At 42.5% G+C, this 16471-nt stretch overlaps 1 protein-coding gene across 1 annotated transcript in view; it reads left to right on the forward strand.

Annotated features, from left to right (window-relative positions):
* Positions 1–2663: 2663 nt before the first annotated feature.
* The window catches only part of si:ch211-1e14.1 (UPF0606 protein KIAA1549), a 56623-nt gene continuing 42815 nt past the window's right edge, over positions 2664–16471 (forward strand). Inside the window, exons 1-5 of the mRNA XM_007910374.2 lie at positions 2664–2865; positions 3165–3330; positions 12192–12245; positions 13435–13485; positions 13970–15861. Of these exons, the coding sequence (XP_007908565.2) occupies positions 2664–2865; positions 3165–3330; positions 12192–12245; positions 13435–13485; positions 13970–15861 (2365 nt within the window). The remainder of the gene's footprint in view (positions 2866–3164; positions 3331–12191; positions 12246–13434; positions 13486–13969; positions 15862–16471) is intronic.

Consider the following 16471-nt stretch of genomic DNA (forward strand, 5'->3'; position numbering starts at 1 on the left):
TCATTAATTTATCAATTGCTTTAAAAATAAAAATCCATTCAAATGCTTTGATGTCAATTTTGATGTCCCGCGAACCTATTAATCTGCCCCTCAATTACCTTCAAGAACTGCTGCATCACTTATTGTCTGGAACTGAAGAGGACCTGTAAAGGCGAAATTGGTCTTTAAAGATACCATGATGTGAAGGACCTCTGCACACGTTTAACAGTAACGGGAGAATCAATTTTTTAAAAAAGCTCTTTAGTCATTGTATAGTTAACACAACGCATTCATAGATGAGGTATATCAATTCCTTGCTAGTAGCTTAATTATTGCAGTAACATAATTACATTTTTAATTTTTAATAACCTACAGCAATGCAGATTTGAACTGAAATAGTTTGCCCGAAATTTAGTTTCGTTTAGGGAAATGTTCTGATGTGCATTATAACCCCCTGAGTGAGTTTGATTTTTTTTTATCCTTCATGTTCTCTTTGTTTCTGCCACACGGCTGTAATGACAGGATTACAAGATGAAGAAAGCCCTTTGGCTTGTTTGATCTCATCCTTTAAGATTCACTCCACTGTCTTTGCGTCGCAGCATCAAGCTTTTTTTTAAAAAAGTTCAGGATCCTTGTCCTAACTTTTAAATCACTCCACGGTCTTGCCCCACCCAACCTCTGCAACCTTCTTAAACCCTACCACCCTGCCCACTTAGCAGGCACTGGGCTGCTTCATGTCCCCCACCCCGACTGTCCCATTGTTGGCGAATGGGCTTTCAGCTCATCTGCCTCCACTCTCTGGAACTCTATCCCGGTGTCACTTCGCCTCGCCCCTTACCTGGTTTCCTTCAAGGCTGCCTGAAAACCTTCTTGAAGACTGTGGCTTCAAGTAAGCTTCTCCCACTCCCACCCACCTTGGCCTCCACATCTCCTGAATTCAACCACCAGGGTAAACCTCGACTGTCCAGCGTCTTGGGATATCCTCCTGACATGAAGGATGCTATATAAATACAATTTGTTGTTGTTGTATATGAGTATCCAGGCCTCTAGCCCCATTCCTCGTATCCCGCTTGTATCATTAATTACTTGTCTCCTGAATTTCTTCTCAGCATCCTAAATCTGCCTCTTCTTGTTCTAATTAATATCTTGGTGAATCCAAAAAAATGTTCTTTTGGGTTTAGTTTCACAATCTCATTTAAAATCTTATGTGCTTCTGTAAGACATGTCTTTTCAAGAGTGAAGAGCTTGTCCAATCTTTCATGGCTCTTTAAACTGTGTAAGGTCAGGCAAGCCCCTTGATGTCATGGCAACCAGAACTGTACACAAAACTTTAATACGCACCATCATCGGCAGGTGAGCTTTGTGTTATTCTGACCCCGCTCTCTGGAACTCCATCTTGGCATCCATCCAACTCACTTGCCTTACCTCGACCCGCCTTAACACGTTGACTGCAATTTCAGTCATCTTTCCCCTACTCACCACTTTCTGCTCCCACCTTCAGCTTGGAGGCAGTGTCAACAGTGTCAAGTGCTTTCAGTCATCCTCCCGACATTAAATGCGGTATGATAAATGTAAATTATATTGTATTGTAATGTATTCTCTCTGGCGCTGACTTAAGAGTATTGAACTTGCATCCTCTTAACCTCTGGCTGATGGTGATTTGAGTGTGAGCAACATGTTTTGTGGTTGGGATGAGTTTTTTGTGAGGTTACTTCATGTGCAAGCAATGCCTTAACTATTTGTTGAAAGAGCTGTCCGTCTTCATTTTAACTATTTGGACAGTTCATGGAATTTGAAGACAGTCAAATGGGATAAAAGAGACCACAGGATTATAGTTTGTCTCTTCAGAAACTGTCATGGAGGCAACGAGGCCCTGGATGTTCTGGATGATCTGCAGCCTATGGACACAGCTTATGGAAACCAAAGACACAGAGTTAGAAATAGTTACAGTAGAACTCCATTATTAGAACTCCACTATAATGCGCCCCACCATTGACAGGCGGGCCTTCAGCCACCCTCTGGAACACCATTCCGCAGTCCCTCCTCCTCACCCCCTCCCTTGCCTTCTTCAAGACCCTCCTCTTCGATCGTACCTTTGATCATCCTCCTTTCCCTCCCCTCCCCCCCCCGCCCTCCTCCGTCCCCGGGTGTGAAAAATTGATTGTCCAGCACCTCGAGATGTCCTTTTGACATGAAAGGCACTATACAAATGTAATTTTGTTGTTGTTGTTTCGTTATAGTGCGGATTCACTTAAAGGGTGAGAACCCCAAATTTACATAACCAGAAAAATCCAAAATACAGGTGTCAGCTCAAGGAGTGCTTTAAATGCTGACCTGCATCTTTGGCACAAATAGTCCTGCATTTTAAAGTTAACCTTGTGAAGCACTTACATGGTGCTGAGGTGCAATATCAAAAGCAAGGATTTTTATCAGGTTGTTGCTTAGGTTGTTTCTTGCACATTGCACAGGCACAGTGAATGAGGAAGCATTGAACCGCGATGATACCTGACCCAGACTACTACCTTATAATGGGACCTTTGTGGTTTGAATTTTTCAGTCTCATTCCATTTAAATTGATTTGGTTTGTTTGCCTTATATTTAAAATGAATCAGATTTATTCTGGCTAAAGTTCCCGAATGGTCAAAATCTATCCCAACATGTGGATTACCACATCCTTTGCAGCGATGTCCAGCAGAAGGAGTGTTTTGTATATGGACAGTATGGGCTTTATGCAAGACAATGCAGAAGTAGAATTATGCCAAAGGAATACAGGAGTAAAAGATGACATTATGGAAAGATTACAGAAAGACAAGGAGGCAGCAGAGAACCAGATCAAGGCAACGTGGAATATTGGACAGCTTGGATCAGGAATCAAACAGCTCAGAGGTAGAATCCACGAGCAGTGATGCGATGGTACTCAGACCTTATTGATGCAATGGCATTCAGACAGAAAGGCAAGGCAGTACAGTACAGAAGAGGAAGAAGATGATGATGATTCCAAGAAATAATTAAGAACATAGGAATTAGGAGTAGGCCATTTGGCCCCTCGAACCTACCCTGCCATTTAATAAGATTATGGCTGATCTTCTAACTTAACTCCATCTGCCCATCTTATCCCATATCCCTTAATCCCTCTATCCTTTAGAAATCTATCAATTTCAGTCTTAGATTCTAATTACATGAAGAAAATTCCCAGAAGCAAGAAATCAGTGGCCGAGAAGAAGGTTCCAAAGCTTCAAGGGAGAAACCTGAAGCCCAAGAGGGTAGTGACACCGATGGAGAAAACAAGATCAGTGACTGGAAGAAACATGATGAGCAAGGGAAAAGAGAGCTCGAAAACAGACAGAAAGAGTAGAAGAAAGAGACCAAAAAGGAAGATTTGGGCACAAAGACAAAGCAGTCAAACAACAACAACTTACATTTGTTTAGCACCTTTCACGTCAGAAGGACATTCCTCGGCACTGAAAGGAAACAGATCAATGGAAGCCAAAAAAGTATTGAGTAAAAGATTGAAGATTTGAAAAAGGAGATTGCATAGTGAAAAAAGTTATAGAAGTGTATAAAAAGAATCTCACCCTCACAGAAGCTAAATTTCCAAGTGATGAAATTGATCTTGTTGAACTGGAGATGCAAAACTAGAATTTGAACAAAGCAATAGGAAATGGGAGAGGATGAAGTCAATGAGAGTCCTGAAGTTTTGAGTTCAGTGTATGAAGAGTGGATGAAATGAAGTGGGTCGAGTCAAGTAAAGAACTTCAGATCAAAGTTGGAAAAAATTATCAGAAGAAAAAAAATGCAGAAAAAGAGGAAGCAATGAATATAGAAGAAAGTCATATGAGATCCAGCAAAGAAGGCTCAAGGAAGTAAAAGAGCAGTAGGAAGATCAGTGCTGGCAGAAAGATCAGGAACCACCAGGTGATGAAAAATAGTGAATCTGCTCCTGCCCACTGCCAATCCAGGAACAAGCAGGCAGGTTGTTCAGTGGGGACACGGACCAAGCTATGAGGTGAGCTTCGACTCAGAAGAGGTGTGAATGAAAACAACAATCAAATTTATATCTTTGAATTTATTAAAGATCCACAGGATGGATTCAACCATATCAACTATCAACCGAAAATGAAATAGTAAAATGACCCATAAAGAGTGCATTTTATATTTGGTAAAGCGTTAACTGCTTGTAAATATTGATGGGCACCTAACTAATGAAATGTAGATCCCTAAGTGACAACCCCGTTCACAGAGAACCAAGTTATGAGCCACTTCATTGCACAAACACAACAAGGCTTTATCAGAGTAAGTGGGTTAACCTGAAGCAACAGGACCTCGATCCCATACTGTCAAGAGATGTTGCCTGCGATCAGGTTACATTAAAAGGAGTCAAGGTGCTAATTGGAGTGAAGCAGTGAGGCAGGCATTGAAACTACCTGATGCAAAAGATAAGTGTGGGCAGTGCAATTGAGGACTGCACAAGACTGCTCCTGTCAACCTCCATGATTTATTTTAATATTTTGAAGATGCTAGTGTAAGGCTCAGAAACTCAAATTGGATTCACAGTGTACAAAATAAAGGGTTTAAAAATTGACATTTTTTTGGATGTGCCTCTACAAACCACACAAAAAAATGTGAATTTCAGCACATTAAGAATTTCCCCCATACACTTGCAGCATTGCAGTGCTGCTGACTCGCACCAGCTTTGAGCACCTTGACTGCTTATATTGTAAGCTGATCACAGGTAACCGCTCTTGGCAGCATGGAATCAAGGCCCTGCCACTGTAACCTGTATACCACGCAATCAGAAAAGGTAGTAAATGTTTTAGAAAGAACTTGATGGGGGACGCGTATGGGCTGAAGATACTGCATATACAAAGTAAAAATAGGAGCTACGTGTGCTCTATTGATGAGCTTCCAAGGAAGCTGAAAGAGAGCTATGTTTGCTTTAAAAACAAAACAAATAAATGGATTAGATATTTGGATTTGCATCTCAAAATTACTGTCACAGAAAAGAAAAACACAACATGGTAATACCTGTGGCAGTGTGTTATCTCTGTGCACCAAGGCGTCCCCTACCTCAAGGCGCAGTTACAGGATGGGCTTTGACACCGCCCCCCACCCACCACCTTTATAGTGGGACATGGACGGATTTCAACATGCACAATATGCACACATTTGTGGGGCACTCTTAAGTTCGCCAACAAAATGCAGTCATTGCACTTTACAGCATATTCCTATGTGCACTACAAATCATGACGTATAACATACAATACAAAACAACCCAGACCCCATGCTGGTGGGACATCTTTCCAACATGAAGGGCGCTATATAAGTTAATTTGTTGTTTAAGAGCCTTCGCACCTCCATTAACATAAGAACATAAGAGATACTGGACGAAAAAAAGACCGAGGCCCTTCTAGTTCGCCTTCCACCTTCCTGGCGGTAGAATGCACATATGTACCGAACTAACTATGTACTGTATCCCATAATGTTATTTTCTAAAAGAAAACTAATCAGCATTTGAAGGAATCAACATTCCTTCTTCAACTGTCTCCTTACGGAGCCTGTTCCACAGGTTTACTATTCTCTCACTGAAATACTTGATTTGCTCTGAATTTACCCCCCTTCAATCGCAGGCTGTATCCTTTGGTTTTAGTATTCTGGACAAGTTGAAACAACCTGTCATGATCTATATTGTCTTGTCCCTTTAGAATTTTAAAGTCAGCAATCATATCACCTCTCAATCTTCTCTTTTCCAGCGTGAACATGCCCAATTTACTTAGTTGCTCTCCATAGTCCAGACTCTCCATTCCCTCAAAAATTCTGGTTGCCCTCCTCTGTACCCTCTTGATTTCTCCAAAATCCTTTTTGTACTGTGGCGACCAGAACTGCACACAGTACTCTAAGTATAGTCTCCCTAATGATTTATACAGTAGCAGGATGAGTTGGGGGTACCTACGTGTTCCCACCAAGGGGTTCTGCTGCCTTTATATCTGTTGCTCTCCCCTTTATGGCGAGACAGACATACAATGTTGGGAAAGAGAGCTGTTCGTTGACTCATGTGTCGGTCACTATGTGAAGATTGTATGAGGCAGCAGTAAACAAGGCAAACAGGATGCTGGGCTATATTGCCAAATTAATTGAGTTTAGATCTCCAGGTGTCATGTTCAAGTCAGTGCTCCATCAGGCTTCACCTAGAGTACTGCATACAGTTCTGCTCACTGACATAAAGGAGGCGTCAGATCATTGCAGGCAGTGGAGAGCAATGAGGCTGATCCCTAGGGATGGAGGAATGAACTATGAGCAAGAATTAGACTCCTGGGCGTCTTCAAAAGTAATGACTAGGAGGGGACCTTCTGGATGTATATTAGATTTCTAACAGTATTGAGAAAATACACTGAACACTATCCTTTATGATACCCGAGGCAATAATAATAATAATCCTGGCATTTGATATAGCTTCTTATCACGTCTTCGAGGCGTCTCAAAGTGCTTTAGCAAGTCTCAAGGCAACAGAACAAAGGAGCACAGATTCAGGAGTAAAGTGACAATTTCAGGAAAGGCACCAAGCAGTATTTATTTAATTAACAACTGGAACAAGTTACTAGGAGTGATGTTAAGGGACGAATCCTGGACTCATTTAAGACACAACTTGATACTGTGATGCAAAACCAGGATTAATAACTGAAGAAATTAAACCGACTTTAGTGTCTGTATCAATGTGGGATTTTCTCGACACGCTGCAGCTGCTGAATGGATTACCAAAGATTTGAGAGCTCTGTCTGCTACTCAGTTGATCTCTCCCCACCTAACCTCCCCCCCCCCCCCCCCCCCCGGCACAATAGTGCTGCATACGAGTCTCAGCCAAAATGATATGAGTTCCACGTTCCGATAAGGGGCTTGAACCCATAACCTTTTGACTACAGAGATACTGCTGTCAACTGGGCCAGGCTATGCACTGCTGATCGTGGCACCTGATTTTCATGCGACTCGGAGAAGAAAATGTTATAGGGGAGTTGGGTGTTGACTTCTAGATAATATCCGTTATCCACTTAAAGAGTAGTGTAGTTTGAGCTGCACTGTTTAATGACTAATTTGACTCTATTGGGTGATTGTAATGCCTTTGCTTCAGCAGGCCTGGGCTTCACTTCAAAGGGGGATGTTGTTCCTCCTCTCCTCTCTGAGTGGGAGCAGGGAGGAGGGAGAGATTGAGCGAGCAGAGAGTGCAGATTTCACAACTAAAAGAATGAATGGATCTCTGGGAGCCTTCGACAGATGTAACTTTGCATGGCAAGCAACGCAGGCTGTGAAACGCTAGTCTTTTAGATTTGGTGTCATGAAGGAGTGTAACTTAGTCTGCAAGTTATTTTAAACCCTGTTGTGTAAGAGCATTGTCAAAAGGACCAGATGGGCGGTGGAGCAGAGCAAGGAAGAAAATCTGAGATCCTTGTTTGATAAGCTGACGCCTTCTCCGGACATGAACTGAAACACCGCTTGTCTGTTCATATACTTTTCTTAACATTCATTTCAAATAATTTTTTTAAAGGAAAGCCAACTTTTTGAGATTGGGCTGAAATTTCGCTTGAGTAATCCAATAAATTATGCATGGCTAGTGAGGTAAGATTACACATCAGTCTCGGGTATTAGACTATTGGAAAAGAGCACTGTTTATATAGATCATTCCTCAGGCAAACAGCTTGCCTATCTGCTTTTCTTTGTTATACCAGAATCACTGAATCATAAAAATTACAGCATAAACAACAACCATATTTGTATTTGTATAGTGCCCTTCACGTTGGATAACATCTCGGAGTGCTGTACAGAGTTGGACGAAGTGGAAAGGGAAGTACATTCAGGGTACATTGGAAAGAATACGAGAATAGAATTGTCCCAGGTCCTGCGAATGATGTCAACCCTCTGTGTTATTGCAAAGTAATAGTGTGCCAGGAATTAGTGTTTTTGTGTGAAGTTGAACAATGCACAATATCTGTTATCCTATGATCTCAGGAATTAACGGAGAACGGATGTGAGTCACGTAAAATTACGGATTGCGCTCACACCCTGGCTTTTCATGCAACATTTTGCCTGGCTTGAGTGAAGCGTCCTTTGTAAATGAGCTTAATTTATACAACCATATACGAAAGTTACTTCTGCTCTAACCACTGAGCTACAGGATGATGACTCAGCCTGCAGAGTTGTGGATAGGTTGACGCTGGAGAGGCAAGTGAGCAGGATATTACAGAAGTCTAGTCCGGAGATAGATGGTTGGGGTTTTTTCTGTGTTGGTGTGAGGTCATGGTGGTAGGTGATGTGGAGATTGAGTTAGTCAGAGCAGCAGCTGGTGGGATTGGAGATGGGTGGGGTTGCATGAAAGGGGGAGCTGGTGCGCTTTATACAACACAATTTACATTCATGTGAGAGATCGGGTAGATGGGGTCAAAGATGTGAAAAGTGAGATTTGAGGTGGCTTAGGTGATGATCCAACAACTGCTCGTTCCTCATTCTCTGCTTCCCACTAGCAGTCTGAGCCTTCAGCAATTTTCCTGAAATGAACTTGTCTTGTGTCTTCCTTCTCTACCTTCAACACCGTCTGGTACAATCTCCACCTTGTAGACAGAGGCTTTGGTCAGCAGCTTCAAACTTCCTGTCCCCTCATTGCCTCTCTGATGCTGCTGTTTTCTCTTTGTGAATTGTTCCAGCTGTGAGGCACTTTCCAGGTGCAAACTGTTGATAAGCCAAATTCGTAACATTGCTCTGCATATCTGGCAGCCTGACCAAGGCTTGCATCAAAACTTAAAGGGATGAACAAATTCTTTACTGGGCTACTGTTTATTTCTTCCCCTCCCCTCCCCCCCCACACACAAAAAAACAACTGCTGAGGATCTAGTCTGATGTTATGGAAATCACACGCAGCGAGGGCAGCTTGAGAGTTGCGATTGAATTGATGGATTTGGTCATTCATATTGCCATAGCAACGTGATTGCAGCTGCTCGTGGCCCGAATTGTGATGGTCTGGAGCAGCTATTGAGATGGTTGCAGATATAAACACATTAACGGAGAGTCACAGCTCTGAATGCGCGCTTTCAAATCTCGACAGGGGGACCGAGCACCATGCCTCGGCGCCGGTTACAAATGAGCTGTGAGGTGACCTTGCACCCTGCTGTCCCAATAAGGATCTATTTGCAAACAAAGGCAGCAGAGACTCTGTTGTCTGCAGGCAACAATTTCTTAAAAAGAGCAGGATGTAGCTGTAGTACTTTCCCAAGACAAAATTGGCCTGTGCTACATGTTTGTTGTGCTCGTATCCTAGTCCTCTAAATACGTTAATGCTCTATCAAATAAGTGTGCAGCACAGTGAAGCCTCATTTAGTAGTTGTATAAACAGGTCTGATCAATTGCTCTGTATATCTGGCAGCCTGGCCAATGTAGCAAATTTTGGAAAATGTAGCACATTTTTCAAGAGGAATTGTTTGTGTTTGGAGGGGATGCAAGCTGTGTAAGTTTTAGTTGTGGAGAGGCGAAAATATTTATGTGGAATATTTGGTGCATTTCACACATTTTGGACCGATCCACAGAATATTATGAGGAAATCAACCAAAGCCTCTGTGTCAGTCTGCCTCATTCTCGCCTCCAAGGCAGAATATTGTGGATTCAAGTCCCGTGTTGGGACTTTGAATTCACAGTCTTGGCTGACATTGCAGTGCTTGGCTAGCGTTGTATTCTCAAAGGTGTTGCCCTTCAGATGAGACGTTAAACTGTGGCCCTGTCCCCCTGTCCAGGTGAATATTAAAAGATCCTATGGTACTGTTTGAAAAAAGGCAATTTTTCCCAGTGTCAACAATCTCTATGAAAATACGGATATTTGTGCGACATTTCTGTGTACAAATTGGCTGCCATGTTCGCCTACAAAATATACAATGAAAAAACTTTACAGAATATCCTGTGAGGCGCTTTGAAACATCCTTCTAATGTGAATGGCGAAATAACTAGTGCAAGATTTTATATTAATTTAACATGTGCTTTGGGACAAGATAAGGTGCTATATATCATATTATAAGTTGTAGACTTTTGGTTTTTATTTGTTAATAACTATAATAATCTTTACATTTGGCATAGCGCTTTATTGTGTAAGTCTCAAAGCGCTTCACAGGATTTACTGTGAAATAATTGACACTATATTTGTAGACAAAGCAGTATCCCACAAACACCCATGAAATGAATGACCAATATTATTTGGGGATTATTGAAACTCCCTTTTTTTTATTGAATAGTACCATGAGATCTTTAACATACACCCAAACAGGTAGATAGACGCCTTGGTTTAACGTCTCATCCAAAGGACAGCACCTCTGACAACAATAATAATAATAATCCTTGCATTTGATATAGCGCTTTTCATGTCGGGAGGACGTCCCAAAGCGCTTCACAGAATATACTGTAAAGTGAATTCACTGTATATTTGTGGGCGAACGCTGCAGCCAATTGCGCACAGCAATGTCCCACAAACAGTCGTAGATTGAAAATCACCAATTTATTATTGTTTTTGTTTTTGGAGGGATTATTATTAGGCGTGTGGCGTAAGGAAAGTTGCCCAAGGTTTCGCCCTGCCTGGAATTGAACTCGGGTGTCTCACTTGCAAAGCGAGTGCTTAACTACTGAGCTACAGGATAACAGAGCAACATTCTATGTTGAACTAAATGTTCTCTTCCCCAGCTTAAAATATTGAGTGTGGAACAAATCAGACCTGGCCTGGATGGTCTATAAGGGCAAATAACTGGACTTGAACATCCCTCGTTGAGGCAGAGAATTTAGCACAAGGTTATATTGTTTGTTGTAATAAGAGTAAGTCCACCTCACCGGAAACGCATTGTCTGGGGAACTGAGTTGGTATAAATTGCAAATTAGCACTTTGACCAACTATAATAATGTACGTTGCTTGTGCTCTGATGCAATATGTACAAGAAATCAAAATATCTAGAAATTTTCAATAAATCCTAATATGTGACCCTTACGTGCACAACACTTCCTGCATTGGATACTGTGGGTTGCTATAAAAATAGCTGTTTTTCTGTGATGTGTGTTGTGTGTCGCTTTTATCATCCCTATGGCCAGACAATATGTTTGTGATTAAAATGGTTTAGTATGATTAATGATGGATGGTTTCCTTCTGCGAGAGAGAGGGAGAGAAATGCGTGCTGCTGGAAAATAACTGATGAGTTCTGATGGTAAGATAGCATCAACTAATCTCCGCATTGTTGTGTTCCTGTGGAAGGATAGCTAGGCTTTGCCTTAATTGATTTTAAAAGAGGTTTTCACTAATTCAGCAAAATCACTGAGCCATAACAATGAAATGCCCAGCAGCCTGTGTCTACGTTCTGAGCTAGCTTGAGTCAAATTTTCCCTCCTCCGAAGCCAAAATGAAAATTGCTGGCATTTGGGTTAGTATGTATGTACAAGTGTGTGTGTAGTGGGTATGTGTATATGACTATCATATGTTTAGATAAAAAAATGTACACACAGACTTTAAAAGTACTTGATAAAAGAATTGAGAATAATAGAAAAATGGAAATTTTTATCTATAATTTGCTTTGCAAAACAATACCTTTTCTTCACAAAAATAATCGGGTCCGGTGTCTTCTCTCTCTCTCAATGTTGTTTTGCTTCAGACTTGCTGTTCTCCCTCTCAAGGGCCTCTTGAGATGAACCGTTTTGGCCGTCTCCCCTCACCAGCAAAACCTCTTTGATCTAAGTGTTTCGGAGAAAGCGTTGATTCAATTTGTGAAACAACATGGCCTTTGTCTTTATGATAGTGACATAGAACATCTTCACCTAAAGTCATTCACACTTGAACGCAAAAAGTAACACCCTCCTGGATGCACAACACTGTACTTTGTTATTGCTGGAAGGGTTATTGTTTTACATACATGGCTTTTCAATTATAAAAAAACCTAATTGATCATTTATTATTCTTATTATTACAGTAACCTCCCCTTTCCCTCCTCCTGCTTCCATGGACGTCCAACCATGTCCCTTTGAAGTACTCTGAGATGTTATCCTACATTATTTATATTTCATTTATAAAGGCAGTGAAAAGTAGTATTGCTGGACAATAATCATACACCAACATGTACTAAACATGCCAATTGACCTCAGATATGTTGAGAATAAGGTTGAGAATTAGCGGCATGTGTGTTAAGATGCTTTTTTCCTTTTTCTTGCAGAAGAACCAGCTTAGGGCATTATTTTTTAGGGCATGAGAGAACCAAGCGGACTAAGTAAGAGGGAAAGTGAAACTGGAGTCTTAGTGAGTAGCAACTCTGTGCAAAGAGAGCCGCAGTTGAACTTGAACAACTGCAGTCAGAGCTACATGCTCCTTCTTGGTGACATTATCCGCAGATATGGGGTGAACTTCCACATATATGCGGGTGACACCTAACTCTACCTCTCTGCCTCCACCCTCAACTCCAGGACCACTGCTGTCCTGACAGAAAGTCTGTCAGATATCAAGTCCTGGATGAGAGCTAACTTTCTACAGTTGAACGTCAACAAAACCGAGGCTCTCCTGATTGCCTCCCATCAGTATCTCCGCACCTCAGGTACTGACAGAATCACCATCCAAGAATGGACACCCCACCTTATTAAGCCAGTCCGGAACCTTGGCATCATGTTTGACCCTCAACTGTCCTTTCTGCCCCACATCCATGCCATGACTCGCTCTACCTTCTCCCATCTTTGCAACATCGCCTGGCTCCGCCACTGCCTCACTGCTCAGGCTACCAAAACCCTCATCCACGCATTCATCGCATCTAGGCTTGACTACGCCAACTCCCTTCCTGTTGATTTTCCCAACTCTTCCTTCCACAAGTTGGGGATCATCCATAACTCTACAGCTTGTGTCCTCTCCCGCACCAGGCACCATGACCCCATCACTCCCACCCTTGCCCAGCTCCACAGACTCCCCATTCCCCAGAGGACAGATTCAAAATCCTTGTCTTCGCCTTCAAAGCCCTCCATGGCCTTGCTCCTCCCTACCTCTACGACCTGCCGACCCTATATCAACCTATCCGCTCCCTCCACTCAGCAGGCCGGCCCGCCCCACCATTGGCGGTCAGGGCTTCAGCCTTTCTTCTCCCACATTCCCTTCACCTCTCTCCCTCCGCTGTCTCCTTCAAGGATGTTCTCGAAACCCTCCTCTTTGACCGAGCCTTCGGCCACCCTCATAACCTCCGTGCCATCTCCGATCCTGACCCTCAGTTCAGGTCCAACTCTCTGACTGTCTCGTACCTTGGGACATCCCTGAATGAAAGGCGCTATACAAATATAATTTTGTTTTGTACAAGTATCTGTTCACTTTGTTTCTTCAATAAATGTAGCAGAAAGTGGTCCAACACTAATGAAATGCCATTTTTGGGTCTACTGTGATGATTTTCATGGATTTTGATACTTTTTNCTTTTGTCTTGCAGAAAAGAGTTCGACACAGCTTCAGTTATTGTCATCTATCAGCCCAGGACTAAGTGAGACAGCTTCTGTAGCCTTAAGAGAACATGAAAGTAGAACCTTAGTGAGTAGCACGTCTGTTCAAACGGAGTTGCATTTGGAAGAAACACTTTCACAAACAGCCACTGGACAATTGAAAGATTTCAGTTTGTTAACGGAGGTTGTGCCATCAGGTCACACATCACCTTCAGGTAGTAATATGCAACTGGCGGCCATCGTTTTGTTGGAACCACTACAATCTTTACAATCCACTGGAACGGAGAGGCAGAAACAACTCACATTGACTGCACATGGATTGACTGCATCGATAATTCCATTATTGTCAGAGTCTGCGCTGAATGGAACCAGTACGCAGCCATCAGCTCAACACAGCTCAGGTTTGCTGCACAATTCCTTTCTGGTTCCTCCAGCATCCTTGACAACTGTCAGTGAGCAGAACTTTCTTGCATCAAGCAAACAACCCCTTGGACCATTGCTTCCTTTACTTTCAACTGATTCCAGTCACCATGTCTCACTGCAAACTACTGCCAGCGCAATACGAACCTCTGGCACACAAGTGACACAGAAGTTTGTTAAACGTTCTTTGCTGAGTGATGGCCAGAGTGTTTTAACTGACCAAGTGAGTGTGAAGAGCATCTCTCCAGATTATACTGAGACTTTTAGTGGGTCAGATGCGATGTTTGCAATAGCAGAAGACATTCCGTTTCTGGATCATGGCAGGGATTATGAAGCCACAACAAGATTGCTAGAGTTTGTTGAAACTTCGAGCCTCGCTATTCCAGGTGTAGTATTGCAAATGAGCTCAACATCCAAGTTACCTAGAATAAGAATGCCATCGACCAGTATTACTTTATCTCCAGCACTTTCTTCGCCTAACTCTGCTGCTTCAGTGACTGGTGCTATAAATCCTTCAGTGAAACTGAGCCGTGAGGAGGAACAGACTAAGTTCAATGAGCAGCTGTCTTCTCCTGACCTCCTTACCCTCTCTACAACTGAAACTGTGCTCTACCCATCAGCCCCTATTCCCACAGAGTTGTCTGGAGATGATTTTGGATCTGGTGATTACCTGGGGACCAAGACCATTTCCGCATTGGAGACGGACCAGTTTGCTTTAGCATCCAGTTTGGTTGTTGATTTATTTGACCCCGAACTCTCGGTTTCTGAAGTTTATGACTCAGATTTTCCTACGAGGTATGTTGCTTCAGTCTCTACACCATTCATATCTTTGCCTATGCCATCTGTGACTACCTCACATAGCTATAGCAGGAGTAGTGAGGATTTTATACACCCATCTGCAAACGAGTTGCCGGATTTATCATCCGTGAGTTATTCAATGGCGAGTCCTTCGCTGCATGACCGTAAAATTCTGGGTTCTACGCCTGCAATTACAAGGGATTTGGAATTTGTTGCATCAAGTGTGTTTCTGCAACCAACGATTCAAGATCAAATGGTGCATGTGACAGCAACTACAGCAATTCCTGGCTTACTGCCAGCAGAATCAATCAGTGTGCCTCCAAGTGAACTTGTTACCTTCTCGCCTATAAGTTCAGTCTCATCATTTAGTGTCTTGATATCACAAACGGTTTATCCTTTTGCACCACAGCAGTTTAGTATCCTATCTGCACAAAACACAACCTCTTTTGGACCGAATTCTGAAACTTTATCTGTGGCTGATACTGTCACTTTCAGAGAATCAGAAGATGACATTTTAACAAGCCTCAAATCGACCATGCTTGTTGAACTGGAAGGCAAAACTTTAGGAGTAACTGATATGTTTACAGATTACTCAACACTGACTGCAGAAGTTGTTCCTGAGAGTTCCAGTAGCTTCGGAGGTATCTCTTCCTCTGAGGCAGTGCCTTCTTCTGAAACTATAAAACCAACAGTGGTGCTAATTTCCGAACCCAGTGTTGTGGACAGCAGCAGTGCAATGAATGAAGGCAAAGCTACAACTTTGCCATTTGCTTTGCCAGGTTTAACCACATTTGGTACCACTTCTATACCCTTCACCGTTAACCTGACCACAGATATTACATTCACATCATCATCACGTCTCCCTATCATTTCTTCTTCTCTTTCCCCCATGTCAACTCTGCATTTATCCATTTCCTCATCACTGACTGATTCCGTTTCAAGAGCCGCTTCCTTTCTGCCGAGCCCAACTTCCTCATCTGTCATGTTCTCTGCTGTTCCCACCAACACCATCACAACCCCACTTGTTGATCATGCTACAACAGCTCTCACTGTTACAAACTCTGCCACGTCCAGTACCATGGCTTCAAAAACTGTTGCTGCCCCCACCACCACTACCACAAGAACAACTGTGGCTCCAACAACCGTACAGACGTTTCTGTGTGATGTTAGTGACCCTAATTCATACTTGGTAACAGTAGGTAAGCTATTTTACTTACAGTTTTTGGGTTTGACTCTTAATAATCCTTTAATTTAACACACCATCATGTTGTCTTGACATCTCAAAGCACTTCACAAGATTCACTATGACTGTTTTGTAGGCGAATGCGGCAGCGAGTTTGTGCGCAACAAAGTGAATGACTGATTTTATCTGGAGGATTATTGGCTAAGTTGAGCCCGGCTCTTCTCCCCATGCCAACTCTGCATTTTTTAATGCATCTGGTCATTTCCTCTGATATCGCACCTATGGTGTCAACTTCTCAGTGCTTGACAGTGCTTTAGAACTGTAGTGAATCTTTATTTGTAGGCAAATACTAGCTGCCAATTGCACGCAGAAAATACCGACAAACAGCCATAAAATGAAAGACCAAGGAGGAACTCCCTTTTTTCTAAGAGTATCAAGGGATCTTAAATGTCCATCTGTTGAGAGCTTGGTTTAATGCGTCATCAGAAGGATAACATGTCTGACAATGCAACACTCCTCAAGTGCTGCTTTGGAGTGTCATCCCAAGCTGTGAGTTCCTAGTCCTGAAGTAGGGCTTGAAATGACAACCTTCTGATCCTGCTGAGTTAGACTGACACCTGTATATT

Source organism: Callorhinchus milii, unplaced genomic scaffold (genome assembly GCF_018977255.1).
Source record: "Callorhinchus milii isolate IMCB2004 unplaced genomic scaffold, IMCB_Cmil_1.0 Scaffold5, whole genome shotgun sequence".
Lineage (NCBI taxonomy): Eukaryota > Metazoa > Chordata > Chondrichthyes > Chimaeriformes > Callorhinchidae > Callorhinchus > Callorhinchus milii.